This window comes from Salmo salar, chromosome ssa17, assembly GCF_905237065.1.
Source record: "Salmo salar chromosome ssa17, Ssal_v3.1, whole genome shotgun sequence".
In the NCBI taxonomy this organism is placed as follows: Eukaryota; Metazoa; Chordata; class Actinopteri; order Salmoniformes; family Salmonidae; genus Salmo; species Salmo salar.
The window spans coordinates 58,783,897-58,799,304 of record NC_059458.1 but is presented as its reverse complement, the minus strand read 5'-3'; the positions used below and the strand labels follow the sequence as shown (position 1 = coordinate 58,799,304).

Sequence of the window (15,408 nt, the reverse complement as noted above, 5' to 3'; positions counted from 1 at the left end):
ATCAGTGACGTCACTCGCTCTGAGACTTGAAGTAGGGTTTCCCCTTGCGTTGCAAGGGCCGCGGCTTTTGTGGCGCGATGGGTAACGATGCTTCGTGGGGTGTCAGTTGTTGATGTGTGCAAGGGAAAAATGTCTCTGGTAGCCCATGGACAAACATTAAGAATAAGCTGCGTGGTGAGTTGATGCCTATTCGGCAGCTAGTTAGCTAGGTGAATTGATCATGCTACTTTGTATGCGTTGTTTGTTGGCAACCTTGTATTTTACGAAGTTTTTGGGACAGATTCCTTTTGGAACGTTCCACAAATTATACCTGGTTCGAGCCCGGGTTGGGGCGAAGAGAGGGACGGAACTTACACTGTTACACAAGGGCGAATTTGAGTTATTGCACAGGCGCACTTCACAGAGTAGGCGTTCCCTAACGGATATACGCAAATAGGACCTCGCTAGCTCGTGCTTGGCTCTGCCCACTATGATTAATTTGTTCACATCGGAAACGGCAGGCTGTGGTCTATCGTTGGTTAGTTATAAAAATCTATGACAGTCTTACAATTGGAATCCAACCAACACGTCTAGCAATCCAAAGGTTGTGTGTTCAAATCCCATCATGCACAACTATCATACTGCTTTTAATAATGAAGATGTACATTTACTATGTTACTTCTACCCCTGAGTCCAGGTTGCAGCAGTAGACCTGAATGATTGAGAATGAAAGTGAAAGTGCCAAAGTGGCAGCTACACATTTGGATGAAAGGTTTGCGACGTTATCACATACCACTTCAAAAGTTAGGAGATGCATATTATTTTCCTGTGGCTCAGTTCCTCAAAGAGACTTTACAGAGACTCCTTTATTTAAACATTGGAATAGCAGGCTCCAGTGTCATGCGGCTGCGTCTCCTTTCCCTCCTTTTTATCATCAAAGTGTGTCGACTCAATATTGTAAGGCGAGGTCAGTACATTTTGTCTGTCACAATCATGTATAGTAAGGGATAAACGTCGTCCCTTTGCATAGCTCATTTTTCCAAGGTATTTTACAGAACGGCGTTGTTTATCCCGCTTATAGCACAGTTGCCAAATAAAACATTTACCTGTGGAATATTTTCTTCCGTTGATTTTTTTTTAATATAAGCGAATTCATACTTTCTTATATTTTGGTTGCTAGTTCGATATTTATCCTCCCATGTTTGTAGTTTGACCAGCTGTTTTCAGAAACTGATATTTTTTAATTCGGTTGTAATATAAGCAAGTTTGCTAGCAGCAAACTATTTATCTAGCTAAATCAGCGACCCAGTCGTTCATTCTTTATGTTCGGTTGCCATGCCCAGTGGCAACGTTCGTATCCCTTGCTTACTGCTAGCTAGCCAACTAGCTACGGCTACAAAGTCACGCCCCGGCTCTGCAGTCAAAATCACAGCAACTTGTAGTATTTTGTGTTTACGCTGTTTATCCCACTTATACCACAGTTACCAAATAAAACAATACTATAAGCACACATTTACCGTTAGAAATAACATTTAACCAAATGCTAGTCTAAAAGAAATGGGAGATAATGTCTAGATGCTTTTTACAGTGTAGATCTAGTGTAAATACTGAACAAAAATAGCGGCCTCATATCATCCCACAGATGAAGAAGCTGGATGTAGAAGGGCTAGCATGATTACACGTGTCCAGCAGTTGTGAGGCTGTTTGGACATACTGCCAAATTCTCTAAAACGAGGTTGGAGGTGGCTAATGGTAGAGAAACTAATATTCAATTATCTGGCAACAGCTCTGGTGGACATTCCAGCAGTCAGCATGCCAATTGCACGCTCCCTCAAAAAATTGTCGACATTGTGTTGTATGACAAAACTGCACATTTTAGAGTGGCCTTTTATTGTCCCAAGCACAAGGTGCACCTGTGAAATGATCATGCTGTATTATCAGCTTTTTGATATGCCACACCTGTAAAGTGGATGGATTATCTTGGCAAAGGAGAAATGATCACTAACAGGGATGTAAACAAATTTGTTTCACAAAATTTGAGAGAAATAAGCTTTTTGTGCGTATGAAATATTTCTGGGATCTTTTATTTCAGCTTATGAAACATGGGACACTTTACATGTTGAGTTTATATTTTTGTTCAGTATACATTACCTGGCTGAGCTGATGAGACAGTGGATTGCGCAGTCAGATGGAACAGAGTAAATACGCATTTCAATGTCATAGATTTAGTAGGTGGTAACTTGTGGAATAGACACCGGCTAGAATGTTTTAACCAATTGGCATACAGGATTAGACCCACTCGTTGTATAATTCCAAGGTAATGTACAGAACATCGGTGTTTTATCCCTTACTTACTATTTATTCATTTATTTCACACAGAATAATAAGCATATGTTTTTTTCTTTCAGTTATTTATTCATGAATGGTTATTTGGTGTGTCTGTGTGTGTTGTTGAGGATGCTACTCACCTGTTGGGGGCTGCCATCCGCATAGATTGAACAACACTCTTAAAAGGTGTTATCTAGAACCTAAAATAACCCTTTTTGTTTCCAGGTAGAACCCTTTTGGTTCCAGGTAGAACTATAATTTTCTCATACACTCTTTGAAAAAAGGGTTATTCGGCTGTCCCCATAGAAGAACCCTTTTTGGTTCCAGGTAGAACACCTTTTGGTTCCATGTAGAACCCTCTAACGAAAGGGTTCTACGTGGAACCGTGATATAGACTGACCAGGTGAATCCAGGTGAAAGCTATGATCCTTTATTGATGTCACTTGTTAAATCCACTTCCATCAGTGTAGATGAAGGGGAGGAGATGGGTTAAATAAGGATTTTTAAGCCTTGAGTCAATTGAGACATGGATTGTGTATGTGTGCCATTCAGAGGATGAATGGGCAAGACAACATTTTTAAGTGCCTTTGAACAGGGTATGGTAGTAGGTGCACCGGTTTTAGTGTGTCAATAACTACAAGGCTGCTGGGTTTTTCACACTCAACAGTTTATCGTGTGTATCAAAAACAGTCCTTCACCCAAAGGGCATCCAGCCAACTTGACTCAACATTTACATTTCTGTAATTTAGCAGACACACTTATCCACAGCGACTTACAGTAGTGAATGCAAACATTTCTTACATTTTTATTTAATTTTCCGTACTGGTCTCCCATGGGAATCGAACCCACAACCCTGGCATTGCAAACACCACGCTCTACCAACTGAGCCACACAGGACCTGTGGGAAGCATTTAACTGTGGGAAGCATTCAACATGGGCCAGCTTCCCTGTGGAACGCTTTCAAAACCTTGTAGATTTTATGCCCCAACGAATTCAGGCTGTTCTGAGGGCAAAAGGGGGGTGCAACTCAATAATGTTTTGTACACTCAGTGTGTTTGTATGTTATTTAGTGCAGTTTCATACAACAATTTTTACACATTTGTTTCAGATACTACCAGGTGTCCTAAAATAGAGAATGAAATAGTAATAACATGGACAATCAAGCTATCTTAAATCAATCATAGCCTATGTGTTAGTAAAGAAAAAGGTGTGTTTTTAATTTTTTAAAAGCAATCGGCAATTATTCTTTACCCAAATGGTCCCCAGAGGAAGAGGGCCTAATCACCAGGCCCTGTTTGAGAAATGCTGAAAGAAACCATGTTACCTTACCTTGAAAGCAGTCTAAGCCGACAGAGGCCAGTTATGGACCTAAACTCAAACACTCATAGAAACATGAAAAAGTTATTGTCTATAATCAAAGAATGTCATTTTGGCCATAAAAAATCATTTTATATAAGTTATAGAAATTGATAGAAATATATATATTTTTAAATACATTTTGGAGAGATTACTGAAATGTAAAACCACCTCAGCAGCCTCCCAACCTGAGATTGGAAGGTTGGGAGTTCAATCCCCGGGTGAGTCCTACCAAAGACTATAAATGGGACCTGATTCCTCTCTGCTTGGCACACAGCATTAAGGAGTGGATTGGGGGTAAGGCCCTGTGACAGATTAGGGTGTATACTTGTACATTAAGAGGCTTCATGCTACAGAAACAGAAGAGTTGATGGCTGGGACTTGTTATGAATAAAAGCCTATACAGACAGATTGGTATAATATATCTGCTTGTTGACAAGATGATAGATATTCACCAAAGGGAAATATTGACCAACAGAGCATATTTGAATAGTACTCTTCATCACCCTCTTCTAGGATTTTTAATGTTTTGAGATTTTGTGTTGTATATGAGTGTAATATTGGGATGTAAACTCAGACTGCATTTCAACTCAATATCTGACATGATACAGGTGTCTTCTTCAATTTGCGCCAATAACCATATGTGTGTGAGGTGTATACTTTTGATACCATGAAGATTTTTATGATAGCCAAAAAACACCATGTGTGACCCTGTTTTAGCCCATTGTGAAACAGGGGTTGAACACAATTTGGCAGTGGACACTATTTGACATAACAGGAACCTGCCACATCTGTGGGCCAACCCAATGAAGGCTCTTTTAAAGGCTCTCTGAAATGTAATAGTTAAACATTTTCTCACCTAGGGTTGCACATTTTGGGGAATATTCAGAGTAGGGCAAGGCGGTATACCGTTTTTTTGCGATATTCATGCACGGGCCGGTTTGGGTTTTTACTTTATCTTCTATAACTGCATTTGAATGTTTGATTTGTTAAATGTAATACGCAGTGTGTAACACCCATTTTTATAGTTTACTTCGCTACTTGAGTCATCTCTCTCTCCATGCCGCTTTCCACACAGACCTAGCCCCAGCTCCAGCTCGTGTCACTCAAGGAGCGCAATTGTTTTTCCTCGACCACGAGACACTTGCGTTCAGTCTGCATGGTCTATGCAGCACATGCAACAATGTTGACGACAACGATGCAGTTGTCCCTTTGCTTCTTAATATACATCTACTAGCATTCTATAATTACACTATTAGCTTGTGTTTCTTACATCTGCAAACAGCTAGTTTGTCTTTTCTTATCTAGTTGTTCCTAAATCTTGTTAGCCGCTAATGCTAATCGCTAGCTAGCTAATAAATGCAGTGAGTAAGAGCAAGCGTAATTAGCTATACAGCCTGATAATTCCAGTGATGGTGTAGACCTAAATCAGCATGTTGTTTGTGCAACAGTGTCTTCTAAATTAAACAGGTAAACACAAAGCAAGAATGTGTTAGCTACATGAAGTAGCTAAGAGAAAACATTCAATGTAGCCAAAGTTTATAGGGTCCCCTAGAAAAGGTATATGAACACTTTTTATCCTACCCTGTCACAATATCTCCTCCCTGGCATTTTCATTCGTTGTAATGTCAAACAACACGGTATTAAAAGTGCCCACTATTATATTCTAACTAAATAATTAGAATAGACATTCTATTTCCATGATTCCAACAGTTAACCCAAGTGTTTTGCTCTAAATTGCAACATTTGGTTAAAAATAAGGCCCAGATTGCTTGGCCATATTGTGTAGCCCTACGTGGCAGAGTAGAAATGATCTCAAATGCAGAAATGGATGAAAATGATTACTTTTTTGGGTTGAAGTTGAATTGAACAGTATAAAACAATCAGAATGGAGAAAGACCCATTGAAATCACTTAGAATGTGTGTGTTGCCACCCTAGGGTCACGCACTACTCATAAAGCAAATTTTGAACTTTTATTATTAAAAAACATAAAATACCATCATACCGTAATTTTTTTGGGAAATACGATGATATACTATTTTTGCCATATCGCCTGGCCCTAATTCAGAGGTGGAAACTTTCCGTGGGAATTAACGGGAATATATGGGAATTAATGGAAATATATGCAAATTAATATTAATATCATTTAAATGTAGATGTTTTTTTTGCATTGGATATATTTACCATATCATATGGAGACAGAAACATAAACCTTTTACCTTATCATAAGTAGACATAATTGCAAATTATTAAATCCTTCCAATATAATTTTTTTTTAAACAATTTAGTTACGAATTAAACTTTAATTAAATAAGTTGACTCTTCACATGGGATGATTTCACTGATCAACAAAAGAAAGGGAATATTGAATGATCCCCAAAGATCCATCGCATCTCCCAAAAACGTTTTCAACATACATCTGTAAAATGATAGTCTAGAAACTAAAGCTTTTGTTGTCTTCCACTCAGGCTTCCATGTCTTCTCCCTGGACCTCCTCAATGACCTCAATGTCCACCTCTTGAACATCAGACTCTGAGGCCTCTTCTTCACTGTCACTTTCCAACCTTGTTGAGGATGACTCGTTGTCAGGCTTAAAAGGCCTCAAATTTGCCCGGATGGCCACCAATTTTTCAACCCTTGTATTGGTCAACCTTTTGCATGCTTTGGTGTGTGTGTTCCTAAACCAGGACCATTTGCGCTCTGAGGTGGCTGATGTCGGTGGGATTTGGAGGATGATGGAGGCAACAGGGGAAAGAGCCTCAGATCCACAAATTCCCTTCCACCAGGTGGCTGATGAGATATGTTTGCACGACTGCCATATTGCATCTCCATCCCAAAGCCCTTGCTTGGAAGTGTACTTCGCCAGACTGCCAAGAACCTTGCCCTCATCCAAGCCAAGGTGGCGAGATACGGTAGTGATGACGCCATAGGCCTTGTTGATCTCTGCACCAGACAGGATGCTCTTGCCAGCATACTTGGGGTCCAACATATTCGCTGCGGCCTGTATGGGTTTCAGGCAGAAGTCTTCACGCTTTTTGATGTATTTCAGAACTGCAGTTTCCTCTGCTTGGAGCAACAGTGAAGTGGGCAGGGCAGTACGGATTTCTTCTCTTACATCTGCAAGCAGAGTCTGAACATCAGGCAGGATGGCATTGTCTCCCTCAATCCGTGCAATGGCTACTGCTATAGGTTTCAAGAGTTTCAGGCTGCTTATCACTCTCGCCCAAAATACATAATCCAGGAGGATCCTCTTGATGGGGCTGTCCATATCGGCAGACTGTGATATGGCCATTTCTTGGAGAGACTCCTTAACCTCCAGGAGACTGTCAAACATGATGACAACACCACCCCAACGGTGTTGCTGGGCAGCTTCAATGTGGTGCTCTTATTCTTCTCACTTTGCTTGGTGAGGGAGATTACTGCTATAGCTTGATGACCCTTCACATACCTAACCATTTCCTTGGCTCTCTTGTAGAGTGTATACATTGTTTTCAGTGTCATGATGTCCTTGAGGAGCAGATTCAATGCATGAGCAGCACAGCCAATGGAGCCAATGGGTGTGATGTGAGGGTAGGACTCCTCCACTTTAGACCAAGCAGCCTTCATGTTCGCAGAATTGTCTGTCACCAGTGCAAATACCTTCTGTGGTCCAAGGTCATTGATGACTGCCTTCAGCTCATCTGCAATGTAGAGACCGGTGTGTCTGTGCTTTTGAAGAATACTGGTTTAGGGGTGGAGATGATGTAGTTAATTATTCCTTGCCCACAAATATTCAGCCACCCATCAGAGATGATTGCGATACAGTCTGCTTTCTCTATGATTTGCTTGTCCTTCACTTGAACTCTGTATCCAGCAAATTACTAGATAAAGCATGTCTGGTTGGAGGGGTGTATGCTGGGTGAAGAACATTCAGAAATCTCTTCCAATACACATTTTTTATTTTATTTTTTATTTTACCTTTTTTTAACTAGGCAAGTCAGTTAAGAACAAATTCTTATTTTCAATGACGGCCTAGGAACAGTGGGTTATCTGTTGGGGCTAGGGGGCAGTATTTTCACAGCCGGATAAAAAACATACCCGATTTAAACTGGTTACTACTCTTGCCCAGAAATGAGAATATGCATATAATTAGTAGATTTGGATAGAAAACACTAACGTTTCTAAAACTGTTTGAATGGTGTCTGTGAGTATAACAGAATAAATATGAACTTGATTGAACAAAACATGCATGTATTGTATAACATAATGTCCTAGGAGTGTCATCTGATGGAGATCATCAAAGGTTAGTGCTGCATTTAGCTGTGGTTTTGGTTTTTGTGACATATATGCTTGCTTTGAAAATGACTGTGTGATTATTTTTGGTAGGGTACTCTCCTGACATAATCTAATCTTTTGCTTTCGCTGTAAAGCCTTTTTGAAATCGGACAACGTGGTTAGATTAACGAGAGTCTTATCTTTAACCTGTTGGGGATAGGGGGCAGTATTTGCACGTCCGGATAAAAAACGTACCCGATTTAATCTGGTTACTACTCCTGCCCAGTAACTAGAATATGCAAATAATTAGTAGATTTGGATAGAGAACACTCTAAAGTTTCTAAAACTGTTTGAATGGTGTCTGTGAGTATAACAGAACTCATATGGCAGTCAAAACTCTGAGACAAATCCTAACAGGAAGTCGAAATCTGATGTGTGGAATCACTTTCAAGCTTTGCCATTGAAACACACAGGGACTTATTAATAATTTAGCACTTCCTAAGGCTTCCACTAGATGTCAGCAGTCTTTACAAAGTGGTTTGATTCTTCTATGGTAGAAACTGACCCAAAGAGAGGCTTGGGAAGTTGGTCACAGGGGGAGGGCCATTACTACTATGACGCGGGCGCCCATGGGAACCCTTTTGTTCCGAAACGTTTAGTAACACAATACAATCGTCCGCATTGAATATTATTGAAGCTCTGGTTGAAAAACGCCCTAAAGATTTATGTTATACAACGTTTGACATGTTTGAACGAACTTAAATATATATTTTTTGCACATTCGTGACGACAAGTCCCGCGCGCTTCAGTACATTATGAGTAGCCTTTGGAACGTGCTAACAAGAAGGAACTATTGGGACATAAATTATTAACTTTTTCGAACAAAACTACATTTGTTGTGGACCTGGAATCCTGGAAGTGCCTTCTGATGAAGATAATCAAAGGTAAGGGAATATTTACAATAGTATATTTGATTTTAGATGGTTCCAAGATGGCGCTAATGTAACCGATGTGAAATGGCTAGTTAGTTAGCGGTGGTGCGCGCTAATAGCGTTTCAATCAGTGACGTCACTCGCTCTGAGACTTGAAGTAGGGTTTCCCCTTGCGTTGCAAGGGCCGCGGCTTTTGTGGAGCGATGGGTAACGATGCTTCGGTGGGTGTCAGTTGTTGATGTGTGCAAGGGTCCCTGGTTCGAGCCCAGGTTGGGGCGAAGAGAGGGACGGAACCTACACTGTTACACTAACATGTATCGCCTAGCCTATTTTTCTGAGCATACCACGTCGTTTATTGCAAAGTGTGATTTCCCAGTAAAGTTCTTATTAAATCTGGCAATGCGGTTGCATTCACGAGATGTTAATCTATAATTCTTTGAATGACAATATTACATTTTAACAATGTTTTCGAATAGTAATTTTGTAAATTGTAGCGCTGATTAACCGGAAGCATTTGAGAGAAAATATTTTCTGAACGTCACGCGCCGATGTAAAATGCTGTTTTTATATATAAATATGAACTTTATCGAACAAAAAATGCATGTATTGTGTAACATGATGTCCTAGGAGTGTCATCTGATGAAGATTGTCAAAGGTTAGTGCTGCATTTAGCTGTGTTTTGGGTATTAATGATGCATGCTAGTTGCTTTGAAAATGGCAGTGTGATTTTTTTTGGCAGGGTACTCTCCTAACATAATCTAATGTTTTTCTTTTGCTGTAAAGCCTTTTTGAAATCGGACAAGGAGAGGTGTATCTATAAAATGGTGTAAAATAGTCATATGTTTCAGAAATTGAAGTTATAGCATATAGAGGTATTTGTATTTCACGCGACGCGATTCCACTGGCTGTTGACTAGTTCCCAGACAGGTTAAAATGGTGTAAAATAGTAATATGTTTGAGAACAACAGATTTGTACCTTGTCAGCTCAAGGATTTGAACTTGCAACCTTTCAGTTACTAGCCCAACACTCTAACCACTAGGCTACCCTGCCTGTGAGCATCAGAGGTGAACCAGTTGCGTACACAGCTCGAGCAAGATATTCATCAGCATTTATCTGACTACGCTCCAACATTAAGTCAAAAAAACTTCTGATTCCAGGAGGACCATGAGCTGTTGCTATCGAATAAGGTGTCTGATTCATCATTTTCACCTCGAATAGAAGTAGAGGGACTTTTGTCAGAGGTTGCTTGTTGTGAGCGCTGAGGGAACTTTATGCACTTGGCCAGATGATTCTGCATCTTTGTTGCATTCTTCACATATGATTTGGCACAGTATTTGCAAATGTACACAGCGTTTCCTTCTACATTAGCTGCAGTGAAATGTCTCCACATATCAGATAATGCCCGTGGCTTTTTCCTGTAAAGATTAGGAAGAAATGAGTAAAAAAAGATATATATAATACAATTCAATGTACAGATAAATAGTTAAGCAGATTAAACAACTCCTTTGTAAGATACATGTTTTAAAATGAAACATGTATGGAAACAGGTGAATTAACACTCCAGATAGCAAGCTAAAACCCACATGGTAGCAAAAACTAACTAGCAGAAATTGTTAACAAGTTAGAAATTATTTAAACACACTTACCTGTAGGCTACTATTTACTAGTTAACAAAAAATCATGTATGTCATATAAAATATATTCACCCCACCCAGTATTGTAATCAAAACTTACCTGAAAGTATGTAGTCCTTGGCTCAGATAGTATAGTAGTGTGGGCTCAATAGCATCTCATTAGTGTGCAAGATCTTGTACATGTGATGGAAGAATGCACTGTGCATGTTGAGGGTTGCAATTCCATTGAATAGGGGATAGTTTAACCAAAATATGCCACAAGACCTAGAATTGCCTTATGTGTATCCCACAAAAAAGGTTCACTGTTATAAGCTAACTTTTTTTGATGAATTTAAGCAAAATTCCCCAAATTCCCGGGCTTAACTTCCCATGGAAAATATGCGGAAAATTTCCGGAAATTTCCCGGAAAGTTTCCGACCCTTTGCAACCCTATTCACACCCATTGCCTTGCTTATATTGTCCTTAAAACACTACTCAAACATATCTTTCCTCTTATGCTATGTTTTCTACTAACCTTCCAGAGAGATCATGAGGAATGGCAAACATTGTTAAAGGCCCAGTGCAGTCAAAATGCATTTTCTTTCTGTATTATTTATTATATTATGCAACAACTGAAGAAACTAACACTGTAAAAGGGTGATTTTTTTTGTGATCATGTGTGATGTAATAGTTGTTGGTTGAAAATACAATCTAAACAGGGCCTTCATCCATGCAAAATGTGCTGATTAGCAGTTTTGGCTTGCCTGGTGACATCACCAGATGGTATAAATTAGTTGACCAATTACAAAGAGAGTTTGAAACCTCTCTGCCAATAACAGCTAATTTTCAGATTACATATCCCTCCCATTAGGTCACTCCACTCTGGTGGATTGAGCCACATTGTGGTTTATGCACTGCTTAGGTGCCCTTTCCTCCCCGCTCAGACCACTCCCAGACAGTCCTAGCCCAATTCTTTTTGGGGGGGCTTTGGTTCCACCCCAGTATTATGGGAACACACCTTATTTACTTAGTCACCTTCTCATCACCCCTCAGATGTGTGCCCACCCCTGCCTCAGTGGGAGCTCACCAAGCCCCTGAACCCGACGGATAGTTATCAAGAAAACTACTTTGTACGCTACCAGTGTGTGGATGGCTATGTGAGAATGGCGGGGACCTCCAGTCGCATCAGGTGCAAACGAATTGATCAGGTTCTTCAGTGGGAAGGCCCAACGCTGATATGCATACGTAAGTAGATGTACTACCCACCTATGACACATTAAGACAGACAAGCCACACCTTTAAGATCAGGTATTCCAATTATGCAATAACTATAGACTATATCTGTAATGCATATAATTTACATATAAAGAGCAGGTATGAGACTGGCTGATTCTCGCATGCTTATCCCAGCCTACCCATCTATTCCAACTACGATAGAACGTGAGTATTGCCTGTCTGCATGCCTGCCTGCCTGCCTGCCTGCCTGCCTGCCTCTCTCCCAGAGAGAGAAAAAGAGACATTCATGAATGTTGTTAATAATTGCCAAAGCGGGGTGGCAGGAAATGGTTGTAGTGAGTTTCATGTCAGGGTAGATCAGTGAGATTAAAGCCAGCATCGCTCTAGTTTTAGTTTAGTTTTCAGGCTGTGAAAGAGAAGCAGTGCAGATAAAAACTCTATAGAGTTGTTCTCAGTTCCTTATTGGTACTTTTCCATCTAGACTTACTCCCACACCAGGCTGTCACCAGTGTTTTATGTTAATGTCAGCTTTAGTGTTTCCATCAGGAGTTCGACACTAAAGACTTGTGGCGAGCAGAATCAACAACCTCGGCATCGTTTAAGACTGTTGCATTTGTGAGAAGGTGTTAAAGTTCACGGTTAGCCATTGTTATGTAAATGCACCCAAGTGGGGCAGCAGTCTAAGGCACTGCATCTCAGTGCAAGAGGTGTCACTACAGTCCCTGGTTTGAATCCAGGCTGTATCACATCCGGGCCGTGATTGGGAGTCCCATAGGGCGGCGCACAATTGGACCAGCATTGGCCGGAGTAGGCCGTCATTGTAAATAAGAATTTGTTCTTAACTGACTTGCCTAGTTAAATAAAGGTTAAATGTAAAAATAAAATGACAGCTGAAAAGTACCCAGGCCCTTGCCTTGGCTCCAAGTCAGAGCAGGTCCACCGGAGCCATGGCCCAGTGAGACATGGGTGCCAGCCTGCATAGAGGGAAACAAAAAAGTCTGAGCCTTTTGGATAAAACACTGGGTTAAATTGTCAGTAGAGAGCCTCCAGAGTGGCGAAGTTGTCTAAGGCGTAGCTGTGCCACTAGAGATCCTGGTTCGAGTCCAGGCTCTGTCACAGCTGAACAGGAGACCCATGGGTCGGCACACAATTGGCCCAACGTCGTCCGGGTTAGGGGAGGGTTTGGCCGGCAGGGATGTTCCTGTACCTTCGCGCACTAGCGACTCCTGTGGCGGGGCGGGCACAGTGCACGCTGGCACGGTCACCAGGTGTACGGTGTTTCCTCCAACACATTGGTGCAGCTGGCTTCCGGGTTAAGCGGGCATTGTGTCAAGAAGCAGTGCGGATTGGCTGGGTTGTGTTTCAGACGACGCACGGCTCTCAACCTTCGCCTCTCCCGAGTCCGCACGGAGTTTCAGCGATGGGACAGGACTGTAAGTACCAATGAGAGAGAGAGAGCGAGAGAGATTATCTCTGGGAAATGAGCCAATTGGTTAGCATGGGACTTGTGTTCTGTTAACCTCATAGACGTAGGATGAAACCGTCTAAAAGCACTTCAGTCGCTGTACAATGTTTCCATAATGTTACTGTATGGTTTGAACATAAGGCAGTTAAAAAAAGAAATAAGTACAAGTTTGAAAGTAAAATGGAAAGTACCATAGGGGAGAGGGTGCAGATTTATTTTAAAAATAACTGACCGCCATGATGAACGCCCCTTGAGTCTACATTAGTAATATCCTCTCTCCTTTCCTCTTCTTGTCATCCATCACCACTACTTTCACTTTCTCTCCTATCCTTTTGGGTATGTGATCTGTATGACAGTTTATGGAAAGATACATTGTATGGAACATTCTGTACATTGCCAATGGATCTAAGGCAGCGTTTCCCAAACTCGGTCCTCGGGAGACCAAGGGTTACACATTTGGTTTTTTGCCCTAACACTACACAGCTGATTTAACACTTGAGGATTAGTTGATTATTTGAATCAGCTGTGTAGTGCTAGGGAAAAAACATAATGTGCACCCCTTGGTTAGGGAAACGCTGACCTAAGGGAAAGGGTCCACTGACATTGATCAGACTGTGGTTATCAACCGTCTGAGTACACGATGTGATTCTCTCTGTGATTTGAGCTGTTTCTGTGTCCAACCCCACACTGTGTGCAGGTGTTTTTTTTTTACTTGGGCTGGGACCTCCAGTGCCATCAGAAAGTATTCACACCCTTTTACTTTTTTCACATTTTGTTGTGTTACAAAGTGGAATTAAAATATATTTAATTGTCATTTTTTGTCAACAATCTACACAACATACTCCGTAATGTCTAAGTGGAAAAAATTATAATATATAAACAGTACCAGTCAAGGGTATGGACACCCATACTCATTCAAGGGTTTTTCAAATTTTTTAAAACTATTTTCTACATTGTATAATAATAGTGAAGACAACAGAACTATGAAATAACATGGAATCATGTAGTAACCAAAATCATATGGATTCATGTAGTAACCAAAATAGTGTTAATCAAATCTAAATATATTTTATATTTGAGATTCTGCAAAGTAGCCACTGTTTGCCTTGATGACAGCTTTGCACACTCTTGGCATTCTCTCAACGAGCTTCACCTGGAATGCTTTTGCAAAAGTCTTGAAGGAGTTCCCACATATGCTGAGCACTTGTTGGCTGCTTTTCCTTCACTCTGTGGCCCAACTCATCCCAAACCATCACAATTGGGTTGCGGTCGGGTGATTGTGGAGGCCAGGTCATCTGATGCAGCACTCCTTCACTCTCCTTCTTGGTCAAATAGCCCTTACACAGCCTGGAGGTATGTTTTGTGTCATTGTCCTGTTGAAAAACAAATGATAGTCCCACTAAGCGCAAACTGGATGGGATGGCGTATTGCTGCAGAATGCTGTGTTAGCCATGCTGGTTAAGTGCGCCTTGAATTCTAAATAAATCACTGACAGTGTCACCAGCAAAGCACCCCCACACCATCACACATCCTCCTCCATGCTTCACGGTGGGAACCACACATGTGAAGATCATCCGTTCACCTACTCTGCGTCTCACAAAGACATGGCAGTTGGAACCAAAAATCTCAAATTTGGACTTATCAGACCAAAGGACAGATTTCCACCAGTCTAATGTCCATTGCTCGTGTTTCTTGGCCCAAGCAAGTCTTTTCTTCTTATTGGTGTCCTTTAGTAATGGTTTATTTGCAGCAATTCGACCATGAAGTCCTTATTCCTCCTTTGGCCGTCTCTCCTTCCAGTTCTCTGCTGCCAATGACTGGAACAAACTACAAAAATCTCTGAAACTGGAAACACTTATCTCCCTCACTAGCTGTAAGCACCAGCTGTCAGAGCAGCTCACAGATCACTGCACCTGTACATAGCCCATCTATAATTTAGCCCAAACAACTACCACTTCCCCTACTGTATTGATTTATTTATTTTGCTCCTTTGCACCCCATTATTTCTATTTCTACTTTGCACTTTCTTCCACTACAACTCTACCATTCCAGTGTTTTACTTGCTATATTTTATTTACTTCGCCACCATGGCCTTTTTTTTTTGCCTTTACCTCCCTTATCTCACCTCATTTGCTCACATTGTATATAGACTTATTTTTCTACTGTATTATTGACTGTATGTTTGTTTTAGTCCATGTGAACTCCGTGTTGTTGTATGTGTCGAACTGCTTTGCTTTATCTTG

The 15,408-nt window shown here is 40.9% G+C and overlaps 1 protein-coding gene across 6 annotated transcripts in view; it reads left to right on the top strand.

The window, feature by feature from the left end:
* Positions 1 to 496: 496 nt before the first annotated feature.
* LOC106576191 (complement decay-accelerating factor) overlaps positions 497 to 15,408 on the top strand; it is a 20,675-nt gene continuing 5,763 nt past the window's right edge. The window contains exons 1-3 of one of the 6 annotated variants that reach the window (XM_014153176.2): positions 497 to 936; positions 11,518 to 11,709; positions 11,839 to 11,904. In XM_014153176.2, the coding sequence (XP_014008651.1) occupies positions 696 to 936; positions 11,518 to 11,709; positions 11,839 to 11,904 (499 nt within the window). In that variant the 5' untranslated portion in view covers positions 497 to 695. Of the gene's footprint in view, positions 947 to 11,517; positions 11,710 to 11,838; positions 11,905 to 11,944; positions 13,134 to 15,408 lie in introns of those variants that run through there. The other 5 variants (XM_014153177.2, XM_014153179.2, XM_014153178.2 and 2 more) reach the window with 5 other exon arrangements.